This window comes from Mobula birostris, chromosome 1 (genome assembly GCF_030028105.1).
Source record: "Mobula birostris isolate sMobBir1 chromosome 1, sMobBir1.hap1, whole genome shotgun sequence".
In the NCBI taxonomy this organism is placed as follows: Eukaryota; Metazoa; Chordata; class Chondrichthyes; order Myliobatiformes; family Myliobatidae; genus Mobula; species Mobula birostris.
In genome coordinates this window covers 54,446,049-54,469,559 of record NC_092370.1, presented here as the reverse complement: position 1 = coordinate 54,469,559, position 23,511 = coordinate 54,446,049, and the positions used below count along the sequence as shown (strand labels likewise).

Sequence of the window (23,511 nt, the reverse complement as noted above, 5' to 3'; positions counted from 1 at the left end):
TAAAAGTTAACTGTAGGTTCTCCGTGAGACCATAGTCTGAAAGAGAATTTTCTGCCAGCAGTATCTGTCCTTCCAAATAGGTTCTGTGAGCGCTTCACCTTGTTCATCACTCATGTTTGTTGTCTGTCTCCATTCTTTCATCTTACTCCTCCTTCCTCCAGCTCTCTCCAGAAAAATAGCTATCCTCAATCCCTCTAGAATCTTAATGGCTAATTCAACCAGCCTAACTTATCAATCAACTGAATTAAATTACAATAATGTAATTAAGGGAATACATTGCATTTTGAGAAAATCTGCAGAAAATAAAATACCCAACATTAGATTAGATTAGATTATTAGATTATGAGGACACGCAGTCCTCTTTTATTGTCATTTAGTAATGCATGCATTAAGAAATGATACAATGTTCCTCCAGAATGATATCACAGAAACACAAGACAAACTGACTGAAAAACTGACAAAAACCACATAATTATAACATATAGTTACAACAGTGCAAAGCAATACTGTACTTTAATAAAGAACAGACCATGGGCACGGTAAAAAAAAAGTCTCAAAATCTCTCGAAAGTCCCATCATCTCACACAGACAGTAGAAGGAAGAAAAAAAACTCTTCCTGCCATGAACTTCCAGCGCCGCCAACTTGCTGATGCAGCATCCTGGAAGCACCCGACCACAGCTGACTCAAGTCCGTCCAAAAACTTCAAGCCTCCGACCAGCCCTCCAACACCGAGCGCCATCTCTGCCAAGCGCTTCGACCCCAGCCCCAGCAACAGGCTATAGGCAAAGCCGAGGATTTGGGGCCTTCCCCTCCAGAGATTCTTGATTGCACAGTAGCAGCAGCAGCGAAGCAGGCATTTCAGAAGCTTCTCCAGGTGCTCCTCCGTGCTTCTCACATCTGTCTCCATCAAATCAGGATTGTGCATGGCCCCTAGTTAACACATACAATATCATTTCGGAGCGGCCGCACATGTTGCGTCGCGCCGCCATTTTCTCCTCCCCAGTTATACATCATAACTGTATTAATAAAATAAAGCATGGCCTTAAACCAGGGTTATTTTTACACATATACAAATCATTTACATAAATAGTGAATAACAGAGGTCCCGACACTGAGCCCAGAGGACCACCCCCCCCCAACTAGCTACAGGCCTCCAGTGAAAGAATTAATCTTCATCCTTTAACCATCATCCTTTGCTTCCTATCATTGAATCAATTTTGAATCCACCTTGCTAGCCCCCCATGAATCCCATGTAACCTAACCTTCCAGATCAGCCTGCCATGTGGGACCTGATCAAAGGCCTTACTAAAGTCCATCCATTCCCCTACCTCAACTATCTCCCCCCCACCCCCCAAGTTACTTCTTCAAAAATCTCTAAAAGGTTCATTAACCATGATCTTCCACACATAAAGCAATGCTGACTATTCCTGACCAAGCCTTGACTATCCAAGTGATGGTAGATCTTGTCCCTCAGAATTCCCTCCTGTAACTTTCTTACAACTGGAGTCAGGTTGACGGGTCTATAGTTCCTTGGCCTGCTCGTGCTACTGTTGAACAGTGGAACAATGTTAGTTACCCTCAGTCTTCTGGAACTTCACCAGTGGCTCATAATGAAACAAATAGCTATGATCTCTGGCAACACACATCAAAGTTGCTGGTGAATGCAGCAGACCAGGCAGCATCTCTAGGAAGAGGTACAGTCGACGTTTTAGGCCGAGACCCTTCGTCAGGACTAACTGAAGGAAGAGATAGTAAGAGATTTGAAAGTGGGAGGGGGAGGGGGAGATCCAAAATGATAGGAGAAGACAGGAGGGGGAGGGATGGAGCCAAGAGCTGGACAGGTGATTGGCAAAGGGGATATGAGAGGATCATGGGACAGGAGGTCCAGGGAGAAAGACAACGGGGGGGGGGGGGGGGGAGAGAACCCAGAGGATGGGCAAGGGGGATAGTTAGAGGGACAGAGGGAGAAAAAGGAGAGTGAGAGAAAGAATGTGTGTATAAATGATCTCTTCTCTGGCCTCCCATAAGATCTGTGGGTGCAATAGGTCAGGCCCTAGGGATTTTCCCCACCTTAATGTGTTTCAGGACTCCTTCCTTATAATATGCATATGATTTAAGATCTCACTACTAATTACCCTTTGTGAGCACGTGGCCGAGTGATTAAGGCATTGGACTAGTGACCTGAAGGTCGTGAGTTTGAACCCCAGCCGAGGGAACGTGTTGTGTCCTTGAGCAAGGCACTTAATCACACATTGCTCTGCGACGACACTGGTGCCAAGCTGTATGGGTCCTAATGCCCTTCCCTTCGACAACATTGGTGTTATGGAGAGGGGAGACTTGCAGCATGGGCAACTGCTGGTCTTCCATACAACTTTGCCCAGGCCTGCGCCCTGGAGAGTGAAGACTTTCCAGGCGCGGATCCATGGTCTCGCAAGACTAACGGATGCCTTTACTAATTACCCTCATTTCTTTGGTGTGAATGATATCCTCTGAAATTTAACCAACCAGAAAATTACCAAACACAAGTTCTCTCCATTATTACACTAATCCTCTGATTATTTTTCACTTGATCCAAACTTAATTCATTAATTGCAATGTGCACGAGAAATGTCTAGGTACTTGAATAGCTACACATAAGTAACAAATAAATATAGTTTCCATAATTTCTAATTTCATGGTGCTTTGATTAACTTCCAATATAACTTAGACTTTCTGTGCTGAGCTATGAATGGAAGTAAGTTTAAAGAGCTTAGAAGAACACCACCCAGATTCTTAGGTAATTCCAATGTACTTTTTCAGCCCTTGGCCCAAAACGTTGACTGTACTGTTTTCCATAGATGCTGTCTGGCCTGCTGGATTCTTCCAGCATTTTGTGTGTGTTGCTTAAATTTCCAGCATCTGCGAATTTTCTCTTGTTTGTGTTTCTTCCTGTTACCTCGTAGATGTCATGCTTCTTTAGTAGCATTTGCCTCTGTGCAGTATTTATTCCACAAAAACTGACAAAGTGTAGCAGTGGATTTTCCCTTGGGAACTACCAAGTCTGAAAGAAGAGTAGCGTCAATGAGAGATGAAAAGCATTTCAAGCTGTACCACACACTTGTGATATACAGTATGGTCAGATGTGCATTAACCTCTTGTTACTTTCCAGACATATTTGCTGCATCAACAATCCTGTCTACACCATTTCCATTTCTTCTAGAAATATCCTATTAACAGGGCTTTGTGTTCAATTCCTGGTGCATATTATTATACCATTATATGTCCATTATACTGTTTAAACAGACTCCCAATTCTAAATGGCATTCAGCATATTCAGTAATTAACCAATGAACACTCAGTGGCCATGTTATTAGGTACATCTTTATACCCACTCATTAATGCAAATATCTAATCAGCCAATTATGTGGCAGCAACTGAATGCATAAGAGCATGTAGACATGGTCAGAAGGTTCAGTCGTTCAGACCAAACATCAGAATGGGTAAGAGATGAGATCGAAGTGACTTTGACTGTGGAATGATTGATGGGGTGGTTTGAGTATCTCAGAAACTGCTGATCCCCTGGGATTTTCGCACATAATTGTCTCTAAAGTTTACAGAGAATGGTGCGATAAACAAAATACATCCAGTGAGCAGCTGATATGTGGGCGAAAACCCCTTGTCAGAGAAAAATGACCAGACTGGTTCAAACTAACAGGAAAGTGATATTAACTAAAGGAAACACGCGTTACAACCGTGGTGTGCAGAAGAGCGTCTCTGAATACACAACATGTTGAACCTTGAAGTGGATGAACTGCAGCAGAACACCACAAACTACAGAAATTCATTCAGTGGCCACTTTATTAGGTGCTTCCTGTACCTAATGAAGTTGCCACTGAGTGTATAACTCTGGTAGTTCCTTATAAATTTTGATACAATGGAAGGTGTGTGTGGCAGCCAAATACTTTTGAGAGTACAAGGCTCCTATGATTGAAGTAACAATTCTTTCCTGCATTGGAATCCTAGCTTACACCTAACTCTTACTATGATTGTTCCACAAGGGGATAAGTAGCCAAGTCTATCACGGTTACTGCTTTAGAAACATAGAAAACCTACAGCGCAATACAGGCCCTTCGGTCCACAAAGCTGTGCCGAACATGCTGAGTGAGTTGAATGGTATGAAGAAAGAGAAACAGGTTGACACCAAAAGAGGACGTAGAGGATCATGGAAAAAAAACACAGAATAATGGCTCACTGGACATCGGCAGAGAGAGGAATCTAGTCTCATCAGAACTAGCAAGTCCTGATACAAACTGGTTAGGTTATCCGAAATTGTTGAATTCGGTCTGAAGAAGTCCTGAGGACTATAAATGCCTCATTGACAGATGGAATGCTTTCCTATGGGGGGTGAGGGGGGGGCTAGAATTTGTACAGTGTATGAGGCCAAAGATAGTCAGAGTGGGATGGGGACTTTAGGTGACAGGCATGTGGAAGCTAAGGGTCACTCATGCAGTCTGAATGGAAGGGTTCTGCAGCAGCTAGTTTACATTTGATTTGTCCATTGTAAAAGAAACCACATCATGAATATTGAATGCAGCACATTAAACTGGAAGTACAAATGAATCACTGCTTCTTCTGGAGTTTGTAATCCCTTCAGTTTAGTGCATTACATTTGGTGCTCATCATGTGAAATCTAATAGCTAGTTCTGATGAAGGGCCATCAATGTTAACTTTGTCTCTCTCTCAACAGATGCTTCCTGACTTCCTGAGTAACTTCACCATTCTCTGTTTCTGTTTCAGATTTTCAGCATCTGCATTTTTCCTGTATTGCAGGGCAGAAGAATCTACTATCTGAGAACTCTCTGAAGGAGAGAGATAGAGTTTAGGGTAGAGTGTTGTAAGGCATATGCATTGAATATGAAAATAAAGAATGAAAAAAATGCTGGCATTTTAATAACTTCAATACTAGCACACTATTGATTAACATGCTAGACAATCATGTTCATTACATTTTACCTTGGATGAGAGAATTGAATGGGAAAAATTCACAGCAGAAGTTACAGATGAACATTTAACTGACCAAAGACCTACAAGATTCTCATTGACATCAGTCTCATTGGCTTCACATTCATGAAGTCTGAGAAGAAATGAAATTACACAGTTTATCTTCAAGAATAGATCTTTTACATAGATTATGAATTAGCTTCCAACAATCAAGAGAGTTTTAAATTGTTAATTCTGAATGCATGACCGTAAGTCAGTGGGTAATCTATATTTGTAATGGTCATGTGGACATGCCACACGGAAGTACATGAATAAGAAGATTCAACTTACCGAACTGTTTGTAGAGCTATGAGTGAGCAAACAATTTCAATTAGCTTGGGTATTTGAACCTGCTGTACATCTTAATAATTTATTGTAAAGTTTGAAAATATTTGAACTGTGTGAGAAGAAGAATAATTTTAAGTGCTGTGGGTGATTATTAAATCACTAACCAAAGATTGATCAAAGATGATATTGATTCCACTGTTTTGAGCATCTTATTGTGTTGTTTCCATAGGTGTTAAGTTTTAAGAGAATATGGACGAGATAATGTAAGAGCATTTGGCCTGGACCACTGTTAAGAGTCCTAAACCACATTTCAGAAAAAGACTTACGACGTGATCAGAAATCTGGGCTGTACCTGGGTCCATGTATACTGTGTTCTGCTGCAGGCCTACAAGCCCTGCAATAGTTCATTCAGTTTTCTGTCACTGAGGGAAAGGTGACTTGGGATAGATTGATCACTTCCAGTAAACATTCAAAAAGAAGTATCAGTGTGTCATACGGAGCTTCCAAATTTCAGTTATATTAAAATAAATGGATCCAAATCTAGGAAATGGAGTATAACACACATCTACTAACCCAGTGATTCAACACACTGCTAATCAAGATGTTCACAAGGCAGAAAGATTATGCTGTTTGGATCTAATTTGTATTGCTTCAGGGAACTAAATGGTTTTGCCAAGCCTGGGAAATTGTTTGGCCAGGTTATTTTTGGGGTGAAGCATATTATTCATTTATACCTGATGCAAGTTTACTCGTGGTCTATATGCCAAGCAGGTTAATATCTGTTGCATATAGTGTGAGCACAATTATTTAGAAAACTAAAAAGTTTTGTTCAAAATTTATTGATCAATACAATTCTTCAATCTGCAATTCTTATTTCATTCTGCCTCTCATGCTGCAATTATCATATTTTCAGATTGGGTGCGATGGGGTTTCTCGTCTCAGTGCTTCAGCCCTGAATAATGAATTCTTTGCTTATGCGGCACAAGGTTGGAAGGAACGATTAGCAGAAGGTATAACTAATTCATGAATATGCCTAGTTCATTGATGTACAAACAGAAATTGAAACGTTATGTTTCCTCAAAGTGGGAATCAAATACATCTTGTTTAATCTGTGTGTTCATTTCTGTGATCATTCTCAATATTACTTTTGTTGAATAGTAAATGTAATTGAGCATTTGCAGTATTGTTACTGTAGCCTTCATCGCTTTCTAGCTAGCAGGCAAGCAGCCAGTCATCAGAGTGAATAAAGGAGAACCCCTGCTTACTGTCCTCATTCACAGCACATCCAAGTAATGTACACAGTGTGCAACCGCCATTGAATTTTAGGCACTGCTGTTCAGTAAAAGTTAATGTGAATGTCAATGTAAAGTCTGCATTATTGCCCACTAAGCAGTTTATTGAAGGCTCTTCACTGATGCTTTAGGTTCTCAACATGAGCATATATCTCAGCTTGATTTTTGACCTACTATGTTAGCAGTACAGGAGAAATCATTCACAGATTACAACAAATCTTCCTTGTAAAAATATCAATTGCAAATAAAGCCTGTAAAAAGTTGAATTCCAAAGCTTTTTTAAACCTAAACTGCAGGTAAATCCATATCATTAATTATAACAGAGTGGGGAAAGAAACAAAATGCCCAAGTATTGATTGAGGCATCGCTGAAGGAAAATTTTAAGTCATTTAGTTTTGGTGATCTAGGTCAGCCCTCATAAAAGTTTGGTTGGTACAGCACATGGCATTTTCAAGTACATGTATTTCTATCCTATGATTTTAAAATAGCTTTACAATATAAAACTGATCATTAATTCAGTGCAGGTTCCTTTGCATTTGCCCTCTATTGGGCTCTCTGGCAGCCCAAAGACTGATGCACTAATCATATATATTGAAGACTTACTGTTTTTTTTAAATCTACATTCAATGTGAAACTATATTTTAACTTATATTAAGAAGAGTAATTCAGCTGTAGGAATAGCTATCAAAATCATAGCTTTTTGCTTTCTTGTTTAGACAATTGGATACTTCAACTACTCTGCATATGTAACAAGAAATTATTATTAATAATATTAGTATATTAACAATTAATGTGTTGCGTGACATTTTTATGTTCTTTATGTTATCCAAAATTTTGTCTAATTAAATCCATAGTTAATATCCTTCACTAAAACTGAAACTGCAGGATATATTTCAAACATGATGGGCAAGACATTCTTGTGCACCCAAATGGGTTGGGTAAGTTGATATTACAATTCGGAGGGCCTAAAAGTGGTTGGGCAGTCTTCACTGCAATCCTGCAAATGTTTTTTTAGGAAAACTAAAATGAAACACATGCATGAAGTTACCAAATATGGAACATTATTCTATGCTCTCAAGTGGACTTGATTGGCAATTTGAAATATTCAGTGTATTATTTTCTTTTTTATCATCATTGTTCATCTTTATATTTCATCATGGATATTAATCATCATAAGACCATCTGGGCTGATTGCTAAATTTTTACTCAACTGAAAATTATTTCCAGTTACAGAACAATCCACATCAGTTTAGCTCACTGTGATTTAGTGCAATGATCCTGTAGTATAAAAAATAAATATAATTAAAAGTCATGACATTTCCTATCATTTCTTATTTTGTTTTCACACCCTAGCAATTCAGCAAGTATTGTGACTGAAATATTCTCCTTAAGGGATTTAATGTAGTCACAAAACATACAATCTTTTTCTGAAGAAAGCTTCCGCCTGCTATGAGGGAAATGGTCCTTCTTGAAAGCCAATTGTTGGGCATATGCAAAAACTCTGAAAAATAATGTTTAAAAGTATATGCACTTGAAATTTTAGCTGTAATTACATAACTTTGTTGAGGACAAACCTAACTGGCAAAAAAATCAAAACTGTACTTCAAATGCATAAATGAATGACTGAAAATGCTAGAAATAACTCCACAAATAATCTGTGGAAAGATTTATGATGATTTTTCATTAAAGTTAGAAGAGGTTGTAGATAAAATAGTTATAAAACTGCACAGAAAGTGGCATTAGGAAAGAAAGAATGCAAGGCAAGTTTTGTGATAAGGTGAAAAGAAGATGAGTGATCTGTCCAATTGATAACTGGACAGATAGAGTAACAAAATATTGATCTTGTTACTTTATCTGCCCTGAAGACACACACTCAACAATTCAGGAACAGTTTCTTCCCTTCTGCCATCAGATTTCTGAATGGACATTGAACCCATGAACACTACCTCACCACTTTTTTTGTACTACTTTACTGCTGTCTCTTAACAACAAATTTCACAACATGCGGGTGATGTTAAACCTGTTTCTGATTCTGATTTGGAGATTACTTATTTTTAATAGTCAACAAGTGATGGAGAGGAGCATGTCTGTGGGTAATACAGAAATATAGATATTGTAAAACACATTAAACATAATCAAACTTGTTGAATTGTACTTACTTTATGGTTTATTGCTTGTTCGTATAGTTTTATTTGCAGTAGTGTGTTTTCCAGCTTCTCAATTATTTCAACAGCAAAATGATATCCAGGGAAAGAATAGGTCCCTTTTAAAGAAAAATGGTTATCTATTTGTGGAACCACAAAAGATGGGTGAGGTCTTAAACAAATACTTTTCATTTGTACTTATAATTGACCAGATGGTAGAAGCTAAGGAATTAACAAAAATTAGTACAGATATCTTGAAACATATTCACATTACAAAAAAGGGGATGTTACAATTCTTAAAACTTATTATGGTGGATAAGACCCTGGGCCCTGACCAAGTTTATTATAGGACATTGTGGGACGCTACAGAAGAAATTGCAGGAGCACTGGCAGAGATAGTGACATCATCTTTAGCCGCAAATGATGTATAGTAAGTCTGGAGGATGTCAAATGCTGTGCCTTTATTTAAAAAGGGCCAGCCAATGAGCCTAATATCAGTGGTGGGAAAGTTTTAGGAACGATAACACGTAAGAACAGAATTAGGCCAATCGGTCCATCAAGTCTGCTGTGCCATTCCATCATGACTGATTTATTATGCCTCAATCCTATTCTCCTGCCTTCTCCCTGTAACCTTTGACGCCTTGACTAACCAAGAACCTATCAACCTCTGCTTTAAATATACTCAATGACTTGGACACCACATCCATCCATGGCAATGAATTCCACAGATCCACGACCAAATGGCTAAAGAAAATCCTTCTCATCTCTCTTCTAAATGGGCGTGCCTCATATGAGGCTGTTCCATCTGGTCCTAGACTCACCCAGTATAGGAAACATCCTTTCCACATCCGCTCTTTCTACACCTTTCAATATTTGATAAGTTTCAATGAGGTCCTCGCTCATTCTTCTAAATTCCAGTGAGTACATGGCCAGAGCCATCAAACGTTCTTCATACATTAACCCTTTCATTCCCAGAATCATTCTCATCAACCTCCTCTGGACCCTCTCCAATGTCAGCACATATTTTCTTAGATAGGGAACCCAAAACTGCTCACAATACTCCCAAATGTGGTCTGAATAATGCCTTATAAAGTATCAGCATTAACATGCTTGCTGTTATATTCTAGTCCTCTCAAAATTAATGTATTTTCCTTTCTCTCCACAGACTCAGCCTGCAAGTTAACTTTTTGGGAATCCTGCACGAGGACTCCCAAGTCCCTTTGCACTTCATTTTTTTTGTGTTTTCTCTCCATCTAGAAAATAGTCAAACCTCTCATTTCTTCTACCAAAGTACATGGCCATATACTTCCCAACACTGTATTCCATCTGCCACTTCTTTGCTCATTATCCAGTCGATCCAAGTCCTTCTGAAGTCTCCCTGCTTCCTCAACATTATCTCCCTTTCTAACTATTTTTGTATCATCTGTAAACTTGGCCACAAAGCCATCAACTCTGTCATCCACATCAATGACATATAACATGTAAAGAACAGTCCAATTTCAACTCATGCAGAACACCACTTGTCACCAGCAACCAACCAGATAAGGCTCCCATTATTCTGACTCTTTGCCTCCTGCCAGTCAGCCGATCATCTATCTATACTTGTAGCTTTTCAGGAATACCATGTGCTCTTCTATTGTTCAACAGCCTCATATACTGCCTTGTCAAGGGTCTTCTGAAATCCAAGTAAACAGCATCCACTGACTCTCCTTTGTTTATCCTATTTGTTACTTCCCCAAAGAATTACAGCAGGTTTGTCATGCAAGACTTCTCCTTAAGGAAACCATGCTGACTGTGGTCTACTTTATCATGCGCCTCCAAGTACCCCAAAACCTCATCCTTAATATTGGATCTCATTTTTTCTTCTGCCTTCTTAAAAATTGGCATGCCATTTGCAATTTTCCAGTCCTCTGGAACCATTCCAGAATCTACTGATTTTTGGAAGATCATTACTGCTGCCTCCAAAGTCTCTTCAGCTCTCTTTTTCAGAACCCTGGGGTCTGGTCCAGGTGACTTATCTACCTTCAGACATTTCAGCTTCCCAAGCACCTTCTCCTTAGTATTAGCAGCTGCACTCACTTCAGCCCCTGACACTCATCATGAAAAGCTGGTGGTGAAGATACTTAGTTCATGCTATTGGGATGGAATTTCCTGGATTTAGACAGTGAGGAATTGGCCATGAGGTGATATTGTCTGAGTCAAGATGGAGTGTGGCTTCAAGAGGAGCTTGCATATGTTGATGTTGCCTTTTGATCTTGCCTTAGGGGTGTAAGCTACAGATTCAGATGTTGTTAGTGTAGCAAAGACAGGTAATTTCAGTGCATTTTGAGGATTGCAGAGACTGCTGCAAAAGTGCACTTGTAGAGGGTATAAGTCTTAAGGTAGGTACCACATTTTGTTTTGTTAATGGCTTAGACGATGCAAAATAGGAAAGTGAAACAGTAGAGGAGCCAGCAATAGAGTTCCAAAGGACACAGGCAGACTTTAAGCACAGTGGGACATATGGGAGATGAAATTTAATGCAGCAGAGTCTGAAATGACACATTTTAGTTGGAAGAATAAGGAGAAACAGTACATATAAGGAGAAGATTTTAAAGAGGCTGAAAAAAGGGAGAAACCATGGGGTGTCTGTGTTGATCAAGTTAACATAATGGATAATAGACCATGTGTCTTTCAGGATTTTAAACTAAATGGACAGAGCATGAAATTCAAGCAGATGCACTAACAAAGTAAAACGCCAGTTCGGTCCTGGCTATAGGAGTGTGTCCTGTAACAGGCACTATATTTTAGCAAGGTAATGAATTTTAAGTAGTATCTTCCCCCACACACTTGGCTTCACCTATCACCTTCTAGCTTGTCCTCTTTCTCCCCACCCACTTCATTCTGCTATCTTCCCTCTTCCTTTCCATTCCTGATGACGAGTCTTGGCCCAAAACGTCGACTGTTTATTCATTTCCATAGATGCTGCCTGGCCTGCTAAGTTCCTCCGGCATTTTGTTTGTGTTAACTATGATTGTAACTGAAAAATCTCCAGAACCTGGCAGTATCATTTCCAGCCTATTAAAAGTAGGTGTTGAAATTACAGATACTTTAACAACATAAACATGTAAGAAATAAAAACAGAGGTAGGTAATCTGGCTCTTCAAGAAATTGATCAAAATCATGGCATATCTTCTACTTCAATTTAATTTTTTCTGCAGTATCCCTATATCTCTTGATTTCCTTGGTATCCAGACTCCTTCCAACCTCTGTTTTGAAGCCAGTAACTGGCCTCCACAACTCTTTGGGGTGGAGAATTCCAAAGAGTCACCACTGTTTTTGTAAACGAATTTCTCCTCACCTCAGTTCTAAATGTCCCACTCCTTAATCTGAGACTTCAACCCCTGATTCTAGAATCCCCAGGCAGAGTTTTGTAAATCCCCATAATTCTTCTAAATTGTTGAGAATCCAGAATCAGGTTTATTATCACAGGCATGTGACGTGAAATTTGTTAACTTAGCAGCAGCAGTTCAATGCAATACATAATCTAACAGAGAGAGGAAAAAAATAAAATAAAATAAAACATAATAAATAAACAAGTAAATCAATAGAAACGTCGACTGTACCTCTTCCTAGAGATGCTGCCTGGCCTGCTGAGTACACCAGCAACTTTGATGTGTGTTGCTCGTATATTGAATAGATTTTTTTTAAATATGCAAAAACAGAAATACTGTATATTAAGAAAAGTGAGGTAGTGTCCAAGGGTTCAATGTCCATTTAGGAATCGGACGGCAGAGGGAAAGAAGCTATTCCTCAATCACTGAGTGTGTGCCTTCAGGCTTCTGTACCTCCTACCTGGTAGTAACAGTGAGAAAAGGGCATGCCCTGGGTGCTGGAGGTCCAGGCCAAAGGCTTACAAAAATAATGTAGCAGGCTCATGGAAAATTAGTCTTCACCTCAAGGGTGTTGAAATTCAAATGTGTAGAATTTATGTATGGACCTCTAGTTAATATATATCTGAAATAATATATATAAGACTGTTGAGCGATTACGGAACCAATTCAGAAAAATGGAGTCAAGGTGCATATGGACCATGACTCAGCTGAGTGACAAAGAAGTCTTGAGAAAGGTACTGTATATGGCTCACTTCTATTTCTCCTCCACTCAACTCAACATGATTAAGAAAATACTACCAAGCAAACTTTTCCGTGATTTATACTGAAACTGTAAAAGTCCGTCGAGAAAAAAGAGAAGGCAGTTACAATATCATTGAAGGTAACTAATAAGAAATGCTCAAAAATCATGATAAATCAAAAATATCATTGTGTTTCCAATGCACTCAAAACACTGGATTTAATTTAAGTTAGCATGCATTATTCATCCAAAAATGCAAACTATTGACATATGTGGTTCTTCAGTCTCAGAATGAAGCTATTCTGACATTCCTCGGGGTACAGGGATTAATAAGAAGGTGCATAAGAGCAAAGATGTTCATGCTTAGTCTAATTATGTGTTTGATACTCTTAATTACAAGCTATTTTATGAAGAATTTGTTTCATGTCCAATTAAAGGTGACTAGATTTAACCATAGAAGAAATTCTAACCAGGAGGGTCAGTTTGGTCCGTGTGGTTGACAACATAGAAAAGAAGAATGGTTCAATTGCAGATCCTTCCTCAATAAATTGTCAGCAGTCATTGTGATGCCACCTTTGCTAACCAGTTCTTCTTTAGTTCTCAATAATTGGTTATTGTATGAATCTCAAGATTTGTATTTCCTGAAAAACAGAAGATTCACATGTAATTTGATTAAAGTTTACTTGATTTTGAAAGGAACTGATATATGGAAGTTTTTTTTTCTTGTGAAAGTGAAGAAATATACCATTAAGGAGAAAAGATGGAGAACATTTAAGTAGAGCAAATGTGGAATGTCTCCACATTTTTGAAAGCCAGGTTATATTGGGAATGAACTTAGAATACAAATAAACTCTAATGTTATGGAATATGGAAGTGTGCTTGAACAGGTGAACAGTTTTCTTTTATTCTGTTGTTCCAGTCCAAATTGTAAAGCACGGCAGCATTAAAATTGTTTTTATTAGATATTATATTTGAACATTCTAACCAAGAATACGTTATTTTTATTTCACTTTATGGAAACATTGTATAGGTGAATTTACTCCTGAAATGCAGTTACGTATTCGACAAGAAATTGAAAAAGAAAAGAAGGTTGAACAATGGAAGGAAAAATTCTTTGAGCAATACTATGGAGAAAAGTAAGCACTTTATAGGTTCTTTTCTACTGCAGCCAAATCTTTTACATTTTGAGCTGTGTTTTCTGCACAATTTTAATTTTCTACAATAACATTAGCTCTTCCTTGCTTTCTAATTCAAATGTTTTTGTAGTACTTCCTATTTTTGTATATTCCTTGACAGGTGCCCACTGGCAGCTGGCTGGTCAATCAACTACTGCTGATAGGACCGGCATTTCTTTTCCTGACAGAGACCAATCCATATTTTGGTCAATCATATTGCACTGTTATTTTAGCCGCTCTTCACAGTAAAATGCTGTGGTACCTATTCAGTGCCTGCTGCCTGTTCGACTTAATAGCAGAAAATGCAGCCTCCTCACACACACATTACAGACTTAAATATAAATATCCAGCTTTGCTACCATCTAACGAATGACCGTGCTGGGAAAAAGCTGCTGCTAGCTTCCTGCCTTGGAATTATGCTGTTCTGTGCTGTGTAGTCCCAGGCACATAAAGTAATCTCCTAAAGAGGCCTTGACATACAGCAAAGGCTAATTTCCAAGGCTCATGGGCATTTTAAACTTTTATTGAATATTTTTATTGAAATTTGGCGGGAGGAGAAGATGGCGGCGCGACACAGCTCGCAGCAGCCACTCCAGTGGTGATGTCTGTTATTTGTCAAGTAGGGTGCCATGCACAATCCTGATTTAATGGAGACGGACGTGAGAGCACAGAGGAACATCTGGTGAAACTTCTGAAATGCCTGCTTCACTGCTGCTGCTACTGTGTGGTCCAGAATCTCCGGAGGAGAAGACCCCAAGTCCTCGGCTTTGTTTGTTGCTCGGCAGCCAGGGCAGGGTCGAAGCGCTCAGCAGAGGATGGTGCTCGGAGAGGCTGTGTCGGAGGGGCTGGTCGGAGGCTCGAAGTTTTTGGACGGACTCAGAGTCTGCTGCGGTCGGGTGCTTCCAATGGTGCTGCATTGGCAAGTTGGTGGCGCTTGGAGGTTCATGGAAGGGAGAGCTTCTCCCTTCTGCCAGCTGCATGAGATGATGATTCTATCAGGACTTTGAGACTTTTTTTTACTGTGCCCATGGTCTGCTCTTTATCAAATTATGGTATTGCTTTGCACTGTTGTAACTACATGTTATAATGATGTGATTTTGTCAGTTTTAGCCTTGGTTTGTCCTGTGTTTTCTTGTGATATCATTCTGGAGGAAAGTTGTATCATTTTTTAATGCATGCATTTCTAAATGACAATAAACGAGGACTGAGTGTCCTCATAATCTAAAAATATTTGTGAACATCCTTTAACTTCACAAACATTACCTTAGTTTCAGGAACTACTGCAAAATAAAAACAGAAAAAACTGAATTTATTTTAGAAAATTAAGTTTAGACACCAAAAAATACAATTAAAACTAAGAAATACATTTAAATTTACTCATTTAATAAAATAATCTACTGACTCTTCATTGAGTTGAGTGATCTCACAAGCACAGCAGGCAAATTTCCTTCCCTGAGAGCTGGGTTATCAACAAATGACCGTGCTTTCTATTAGATTCCTGAAGGAATCCATTGGCCTGGTGCCTAGTGCAGACCTTTGAGGCTTGCAGCTTATCTGTTGCATAAAACATACTTCAGTCTGCATCTGGGAATTGAAGATTCTGCCTAATTTGGTATTTAAAAGACAAAAGATCTAAATGGAAGATGTGGATCATTATTGGAGTACAAAATCAATGTTTTTTACATATTAATGTATTCTGCTGAACTGTTGACGTAGAAAAACTTCTGCTTTAATTTCAAGATACTAATAAAAAGATGTTTCCTTTGTTACGATTGTTATATTCATCTCCTGTTGTTTTCAGATTGGGAATAACACAAGAAGAAGCAATGAAGCTGGAATCAGTAAAACATTCTTTAGAAAATCAAGACAGCTCTTCATTTTCACCACAAAGCATCGCATCAGAGTCTTGTCAGATCACATCTGATAGTAAATGTGAAAGCAAAATAAATCTTGTGCCTTATTCAGATCTACAACAAACACAGTGCATCATACAGAAAACTCCAGCCAAAGAACCATTCAAAACTGCAAAAGAAGAGGATATGTTAATATCCTTGTGCTCAGATATTACCTCAGATGAATCTGTTATTCAGGAAGAGATAGCTGAAGAAGTTGAACCAACTATTTGTGGAAATCATAATGAAAGCAAACCTCTCCAGTCTAATATGTCTGATATTGATCATTCGTGTTTGCTTAGTCCTGACAAAGCAGAACAAGTAGTATTGACAGATGATTTGAAATCTAAGCTAAATACTCAATGTATCAAGGAGTTTGAGTCCCAATCTGAGCATACCATAGATCCACAGGCACCTTCCCTGGAGATATCTGGCATATCTTTCCAACTGCTTTCTTCCACTTCTACACCCTCTCAATTGTCTGATTCCTTTGACGCAACTAATAGTGACATAAGTGAGTCAGCGCATAATGCAAATAATGAAGAGAGTACCATGGAACACACTTACAGTGAAGGGCTCGCACCATTCACTGATAATCCCAGTTCTCCAGGAGTGAATACACAGTGCACATCCCAACAACCCTTAACCTCTACATGCTCTGAAACCTCTGTACTGTCTGAAACTTCTGAAACTGAGAACACAGATTCTGAAAACCAGCTCCGGATGTTGCAGAGCATCCCTCAGTCCCCGCCACGGACATCAACACCTTCAGACTCTCCCACATTATCTTTTGAAGGATTTAGAAAAGATAATAAAGACCTTGAGTTCCACAAAAGAAAACCACCAGAGCAACACATTCTGGAGATTTGTCATGAGAAAAGACCTAAAATTGAAAATGATCAGACCATTTCCACTCCATCCAGCAGATCTCAAAGTGAAAAAGAAACGCCTTCTAAGGAAGAGCCAAAGGTTCCGCCAATCAAGGTATGTGACATGGAGGTGAAGAGCTTAATAAGGTGTGGCAGAGTGAACTATCTTCTTATTATATTCCCATAGAGAGCAACTGTTTTTTCGCCAAAATGTTAAACTGCCTTAATTTACTGTCATGTTTATATGTATTTACATCTGTTTCATTGCTCCAGTTGTCTTCAAAATTTTCTTTTGGTATAAAAGTAGTTTTTTTCAAAATAAATTATAAACATTTCCAAAAACTCAAATCATCAGTGCAATCTACAGTATTTGATTTGGACCACATTATTGGATACTTTATTGAATATATTTAAAGGACTTTTAGTTCAATAAAACTTTGACACCTGAGGTCTTTAACTTAGTACTGAATGTTTCAGTAACTGTGTTTAATAGAATAAATAAATATGGCATGATTAAGAATTGGCATCTTCAAAATCCAGTATGTGGGTCCTTTGCAGTTTATGTATAGCTTGTACATATGGAGCATTTGGGTCAGTGAGTGGGATGAATTTACCTGCTACTGTAGGGCTGCTTGCTACGTCTTCTCAGAACAACCTTTTGGTGAGGAGCTTAGGGCTCGAAACATGAACTGATGTTATCTGAACTGCTGAGTTCTTTGGATTTTATTTGAGCAGCATTTCAGCAGCATTTTTTTTTCTGATTTTCAAGTTCTTTCCTAGATTTAGATTCTAGCTCTATTAAAAGAAAAGGTGTTGACCATTTGCTGTTTCTGTTTAACATGCAGGCAAGAAACCTCTTTGAAAACAATGAGTTACTCTGTGAATGAGCTGAATGTGCATTGGTTACCTAACGTGAATTTTGCTGCAATATAACACACAGTGCATCATTTTTTGAAAATTGTATAAAGAGAAACAGAAACTGAACCAAAGGGTTGTCTGTCACAGGTTTTCACCATCCTAGCTGGTGGCCTTTTGGAACATTTAGTAAGACTGCTTATGTTGCTGAGCCATGCTGAAGATGTAAATTCTCTCCACGGAATATCACACGTCTCACTTACTCATGTAATCAATGTGATTATGTGGAACTTCTGGTCAGTGATGAACTCCAGATTGTTTGTGCTGAAGGATTTGACAGTGATGGTTTACTCAATATTAAAAGCCTATATTCTGTCTCAAATCCATACAAACTGCAGTATTAAGGCTTGAATAGAGCAGTTCCTCAGACAGTGCTTGGGAATTTCTCTGACAGATTTGCTGGGGAGGTTTAAGATGGAGGAGTCTACTTAGACTGGATTTGTACAGATTCTGCAGTCCTGAAACTCTGACGTATTGCAGCCCTGATCCACATCCTGCTGTGCTTTGTCTTAATCTGTTGTGGCTTTTTATTCTGTATGTTTCTTTACACATAGAGCCAGGTCACATTAAAGGATAGTTGGTGGTTCTGCAGACAATTGCAGGGTGTGTATTATCAGATCCATACCACTGCATAGCAGTGTGAGAATATGGAGTGTGCTGAATGTCAGGAGCAGACGTGTTGGACCTGCCTACCCACCTGCCACATTTATTTTCAGCTCCCTCAGCTTTCTAACAACTCAAACTGGCATATTTTGTTTGGACCATTCATTTGAAAGGGACACAGATTTTCATAAAAATATAAATTTAACCAGGTATTTCTTTATTTTATAGCTTTATTTCTCTGCTTAGTTATTTTATATCAAATGATGGTATTTTAATATGTTTGAAGTAGATCTTTTTTGTTTTTTAATTTAAAATCAATATCAACTGTTTGATATGAAGCAGCCTTTTGATAGCAGAAGTTGTCTGAGCAGAGCCACAGACCTGGTTGATGCGAGTGACCAATCACACATAGAACCAAGGTCTCTGGCCACATGTGCCTTCAGAGGCTTTATGGCCTCAAGGTCTCATACAGAGAGCAAACGTGCTGTAATCAAGTAAAGTCTGGCCTTCTAGTTTCCAAAAAACTAGATTAGATAATTTTATTATCATATACATCCAAGTGTAATAAAATCCCTTGTTTGCATGAATTTCACAGAATATGCAGTATACTTTCATAAAAATGCAGCAATAAATACAGTGACAAGCGCAAAACAGCAGAATGGTCCAAAGATTGTCATACAATATGAAGTAGTGCAAAAAAATACTCAAGTGATGTTAGAGAAATAACAGGGGGAGACAGAGGCAAAGAAGCAAGTAGAAAGGCTAGTTGGAGGAACTTAGCAAGTCAGGCAGCATCTATAGAGGGGAATAAACTGTTGATATTTTGGGCTGATTCCCTTTATCAGGACTTTGATCCTTAAGATTCTGATGAAGAGTCTCAGTCTGAGATGTCAACTGTTTATTCCCCTATATAGGTGCTGCCTAATTTGCTAAATTCCTCCAACATATTGTGTAGAAAGGCTCCTGCTGGGTTTGTGGGATTATAAAGAGAGTCTCCTAGAGGATTGGGAGGTTCTGAAACAGGGAGTGTTATCAAGGGAACTGGTGGAGTAAGGAAACTCTCCTGTTCCCTTTATCACTGAGGGCTCTGAAGGCACTTACCTTTCTCAGGTGCAATTCAGGTTTTTGTTGCCCCAACAACAAGGGTTTCGTTTCTGAGCATCTTAAGTTAAAGTAAAAAGCACAGGAGGGATGTATTCAGAAATATGTGATAGTCAAAGAAAAATTAGCAGACTGGTCTGCTTGAGCGTCAGTTCAGGCCATTTGAGGAAGGGACTGCTGTGCAATGGGACTTAAGTGAAATTCACAGCAAGAACTTGGAAAGCAATTTTAATTGTTGGTGTGCAGTATAACATAGAGCAGGTCAGAATAGTATGGGCCCTTCGGCTCACAATGTGCTGACCTATATAAACCGACTCCATGATCTATCTAACTCTTTCCTCCTATGTAGCCCATTACCATCAATTTTTCTTACATCCATATACCTATCTAAAGGTCTCTTAAATGTCCCTATTACATCAGCCTCTACTACCACAGCTAGCAGTTCATTACAGGCATCTAGTACTCTCTGGGTTTAAAAAAAACCTGTGTCTGACAACTCACTGAAACTCTCCTCCACTCACCTTAAATGGATGTACTCTGGTATTGGGCATTTTGGGCATGGGATAAAGATACTGGCTGTCCACTCCATCTATGCCTCACATAATCTTGTAAATTCGATCAAGTCGCCTCTCATCCTCCTTTGCTTTAAAGGGAAAAGCCCTAGCTTGCTCAACTTTTCCTCATACTGTACAATATATTCTCTAATCCTGGCAGCATCCTGGTAAATTTCCTCTGCACCCTCTCTAAATCTTACACATTCTTCCTATGATGAGGCAACCAGAGCTTTATCACCATACTCTTAAGTATGGTCCAATTGGTGTTTTATATAGCTGCAACATTTGCTGTGGCTCTTAAACTCAATCCCCCAACTAATAAAGGCTAGCACACCATACCACTTGTTAAACATTCTATCAACTTGTATGGCAACCTTGAGGGACTTCAACCCCTCTGTTCTTCCACACTGCTAAGAATCCTGTCATTAACTTTGTACTCTTCCTTATCTTCCAATGTATATCACTTCCAGATTGAACTCCATCTGCCACTTCACCACACAGCACTCCATCCTGTTTATATCCCGCAAAAACCTTCAATACCATCCACAACACCACCAACAATCACAAACAGTAGGACTCTGAACAGGTCCCTGCAGAACACAACTTTGGTCACTGACCTCCAAGCAAAATATGCTCCATCTGCTAACTCTCTCTGTGTTAGCCAATTCCAAATACATGCAAACAAGGGAAAATCTGCAGATGCTGGAAATCCAAGCAACACATACAAAATGCTGGAAGAACTCAGCAAGCCAAGCAGCATCAATGGAAAAAAGAACAGTCGACATTTCGGGCCAGAACCCTTCAGCAGGACTGGAGAAAAAAAGCTGAGGAGTAGGACCATGGGGAACCTTGTCAAATACCTTACTAAAATCCATAAACACCACATCGACTGTTCTACCATTAACAATTTGTTTTATCACTTACTGGAAAAATTCATTCAGGGCTCATGAGGTATGGCCTATCATTCAAAAAGCTATACTATCCCTAATAAAACAATGCTTCTCCGAATTCTCATAAACCCTGTCCCTGATGATCCTCTATAATAGTTTGCCCACCATAGACATAAAACCAAAGGGTGGTGAATTTGTGGAATTCATTGCCACATGCAGCTGTGGAGCCCAGGTCATTGGGTGTTTTTTAGGTAGAGATTGATAGGTTCTTGATTGGACATGGCATCAAAGGTTACGGTGAAAAGACTGGGAACTGGGGTTGAGGAGAAGAAAAAAAGGATCAGCCATGATTGAATGGTGGAGCAGACTCGATGGGTCAGATGGCCTAAATCTGCTCCTACGTCTTATGGTCTGTATTTCTCAGGATTATCCCTAATACCTTTCTTGAACAACAGAACAAGGTTTGCCTACTTCTTTTCCTTGGGTACTACTCCAGTGGCCAGGGTGGAGACAAAGATCATTGTCAATCCCCCAGCAATGTCATCCGCTTATCCCTCAGTAACCTGGATATATCATCCAGCCCCAAGGACATATCTTTCCGAATGTTTTTTCACAAGCTCCGACATGGCCTCTTTATTATTCTCGACATGCTCCAGCAATGGAAATCAGTTATCAAAGGTATGATAGGAATCTGTTACTAATTGTTAATATTTGCTAAGTGACTAATTGAAATAGTTAAATAATCTGAGCACTTGCAACATGAAAGTACAAGATTTTCCAAATTTGATAAGGCACTTCAGAATCAAGTTTATTACCAGCATATCTCCTGAAATTTGTTAACTTTGCGGTAGCAGTACAATGCAATACATGATAAATATAGAACAAAGCTGAATCACAGTAAGTATATGTATGTATATTAAATAGTTACGTTTAAAAAGTAGTGTAAAAACAGAAATAAATTTAAAAAGTAATGAGGTGGTGTTCATGGGTTCAATGTCCATTTAGAAATCAGACGGCGGAGGTGACTCATTGAGAGTGTGCTTTCAGGCTTCTCTACCTCCTTCCTGACAGTAACAATGAGACAAGAGCATATCCTGGGAGGTGGGGGTCCTTAATAATGATGCCTTCCTAAGTCACTGCTCCTTGAAGATTGGAGACTAGTACCCATGAAGGAGCTGACTGATTTTGTAACTTTCTGCAAGTTGCTTCAATCCTATGCGGTAGCCCATACCGGACAGTGTTGCAGCCAGTCAGACTGTTCACCACGGCACATTTGCAAAGGTTTTTAAGTGTTTTAGGTGACAAACCAAATCTTTTCAAACCTGAATGAAATATAGCAGCTGTCTTGCCTTCTTTATAACTGCATCAACATATTGCAATCAGGTTAGGTTGTCAGAGATAGTGACACTTGAAATTGCTCACTCTCTTCCACTTCTGATCAGTCTATGAGGACTGGTTTGTGTTCCTGTGTTCTACTCTTTCTGGAGTTCACAATTAGCTCTTTAGTCTTACTAAGGTTGAGTGCAAGGTTGTTGCTACAACATAACTCAGCTAGCTGCATTATCTCACTCCTGTACACCCTCTGACACCATCTTGAGATTCTGCCAACAATGGTTGTACCATCAGCAAATTAAGAGATGGTATTTGAGCTATGCCTAGCCACATTCATGGGTGTAGAGAGAGTAGAGCATAGGGCTAAACACACATCCCTGCAGAACACCAGTGTTCATTGTCAGTGAGTGGAAATATTATTTCCAATCCGCACAGATTGTGTCTTCCGGTTAGGAAGTGGAAGATCCAGTTGCGAAGAAATATTATCTTTTTTTTGGTGGCTGAGGCAAGAGGGGTGTATGTCAGTGTCAGAGCCCTACGGAAGTTGGGAGGAAGAATAGAAAGAGGATATTGGGGCAAGGCAAGTCATTTTGGGCTGTGCAGGCACAGAAAGTTTCAGCATCAAAGTCCTAACCTCAGCTGCAAATAAAAGAAGCGTAGGCTCAAGGGGAGCTGCTGTTGTGGGAGTGTGCCAGTCAGAGAGTGTAAAAGCTTTGGGTTCACAGGCTTTGACACGGACATGCAAAGGCACAGTTAAGAAGAGGCAAGCCTTTTTCCTTTTTTGGTTTAGAGGAGTTAGGATGGAATGCTTCTCCTGTCAAATGTGGGAATTCAGGATACCTGACTGTTTCTGTTATATGGGAAATGCACCCAACTTCAGCAACTGACTGACCGGGGCAAGGAGTTGGTGTTGGACTTGGATATACTCAGGATATTTCAGGAGGCTGAAGATATTATAGATGAGAATTTTGAAGAGGTAGTCATACCCAAGGCACAGCCTTTCGACACCAAGACCACCAAGAGAGGTAAGCGGATTATGGGGTCAATGCAGGGTTACCCGGAGGCCATTCCCCTCAGCAACAGTATACCTCTTTGAATACTGCTGCAGGGTTGACCCATCAGATCATGGCAGCAGCAGCCTGGCTGGTGTCACTTTAGCCAGCTCTGAGGCTCGACAGGAAAAAGTAAAGTCAGGCAGTGCGGTAGTTATGAGGACTCAATAGTTAAGGGGGCAAAAAGGAGATTCTGTGGCCACAAAAGAGACACCAGTATGGTGTGTTGCCTCCCGGGTGCTAGGGTCCATAATATATCTGAGTGGCTGCT

At 39.4% G+C, this 23,511-nt stretch overlaps 1 protein-coding gene across 1 annotated transcript in view; it reads left to right on the top strand.

Annotated features, from left to right (window-relative positions):
• Positions 1–23,511, top strand: part of LOC140188238 (putative Polycomb group protein ASXL3) — a 296,730-nt gene that overhangs the window by 251,854 nt on the left and 21,365 nt on the right. The window contains exons 9-12 of the mRNA XM_072244355.1: positions 6,222–6,318; positions 13,888–13,993; positions 15,834–16,908; positions 23,069–23,213. Of these exons, the coding sequence (XP_072100456.1) occupies positions 6,222–6,318; positions 13,888–13,993; positions 15,834–16,908; positions 23,069–23,213 (1,423 nt within the window). The remainder of the gene's footprint in view (positions 1–6,221; positions 6,319–13,887; positions 13,994–15,833; positions 16,909–23,068; positions 23,214–23,511) is intronic.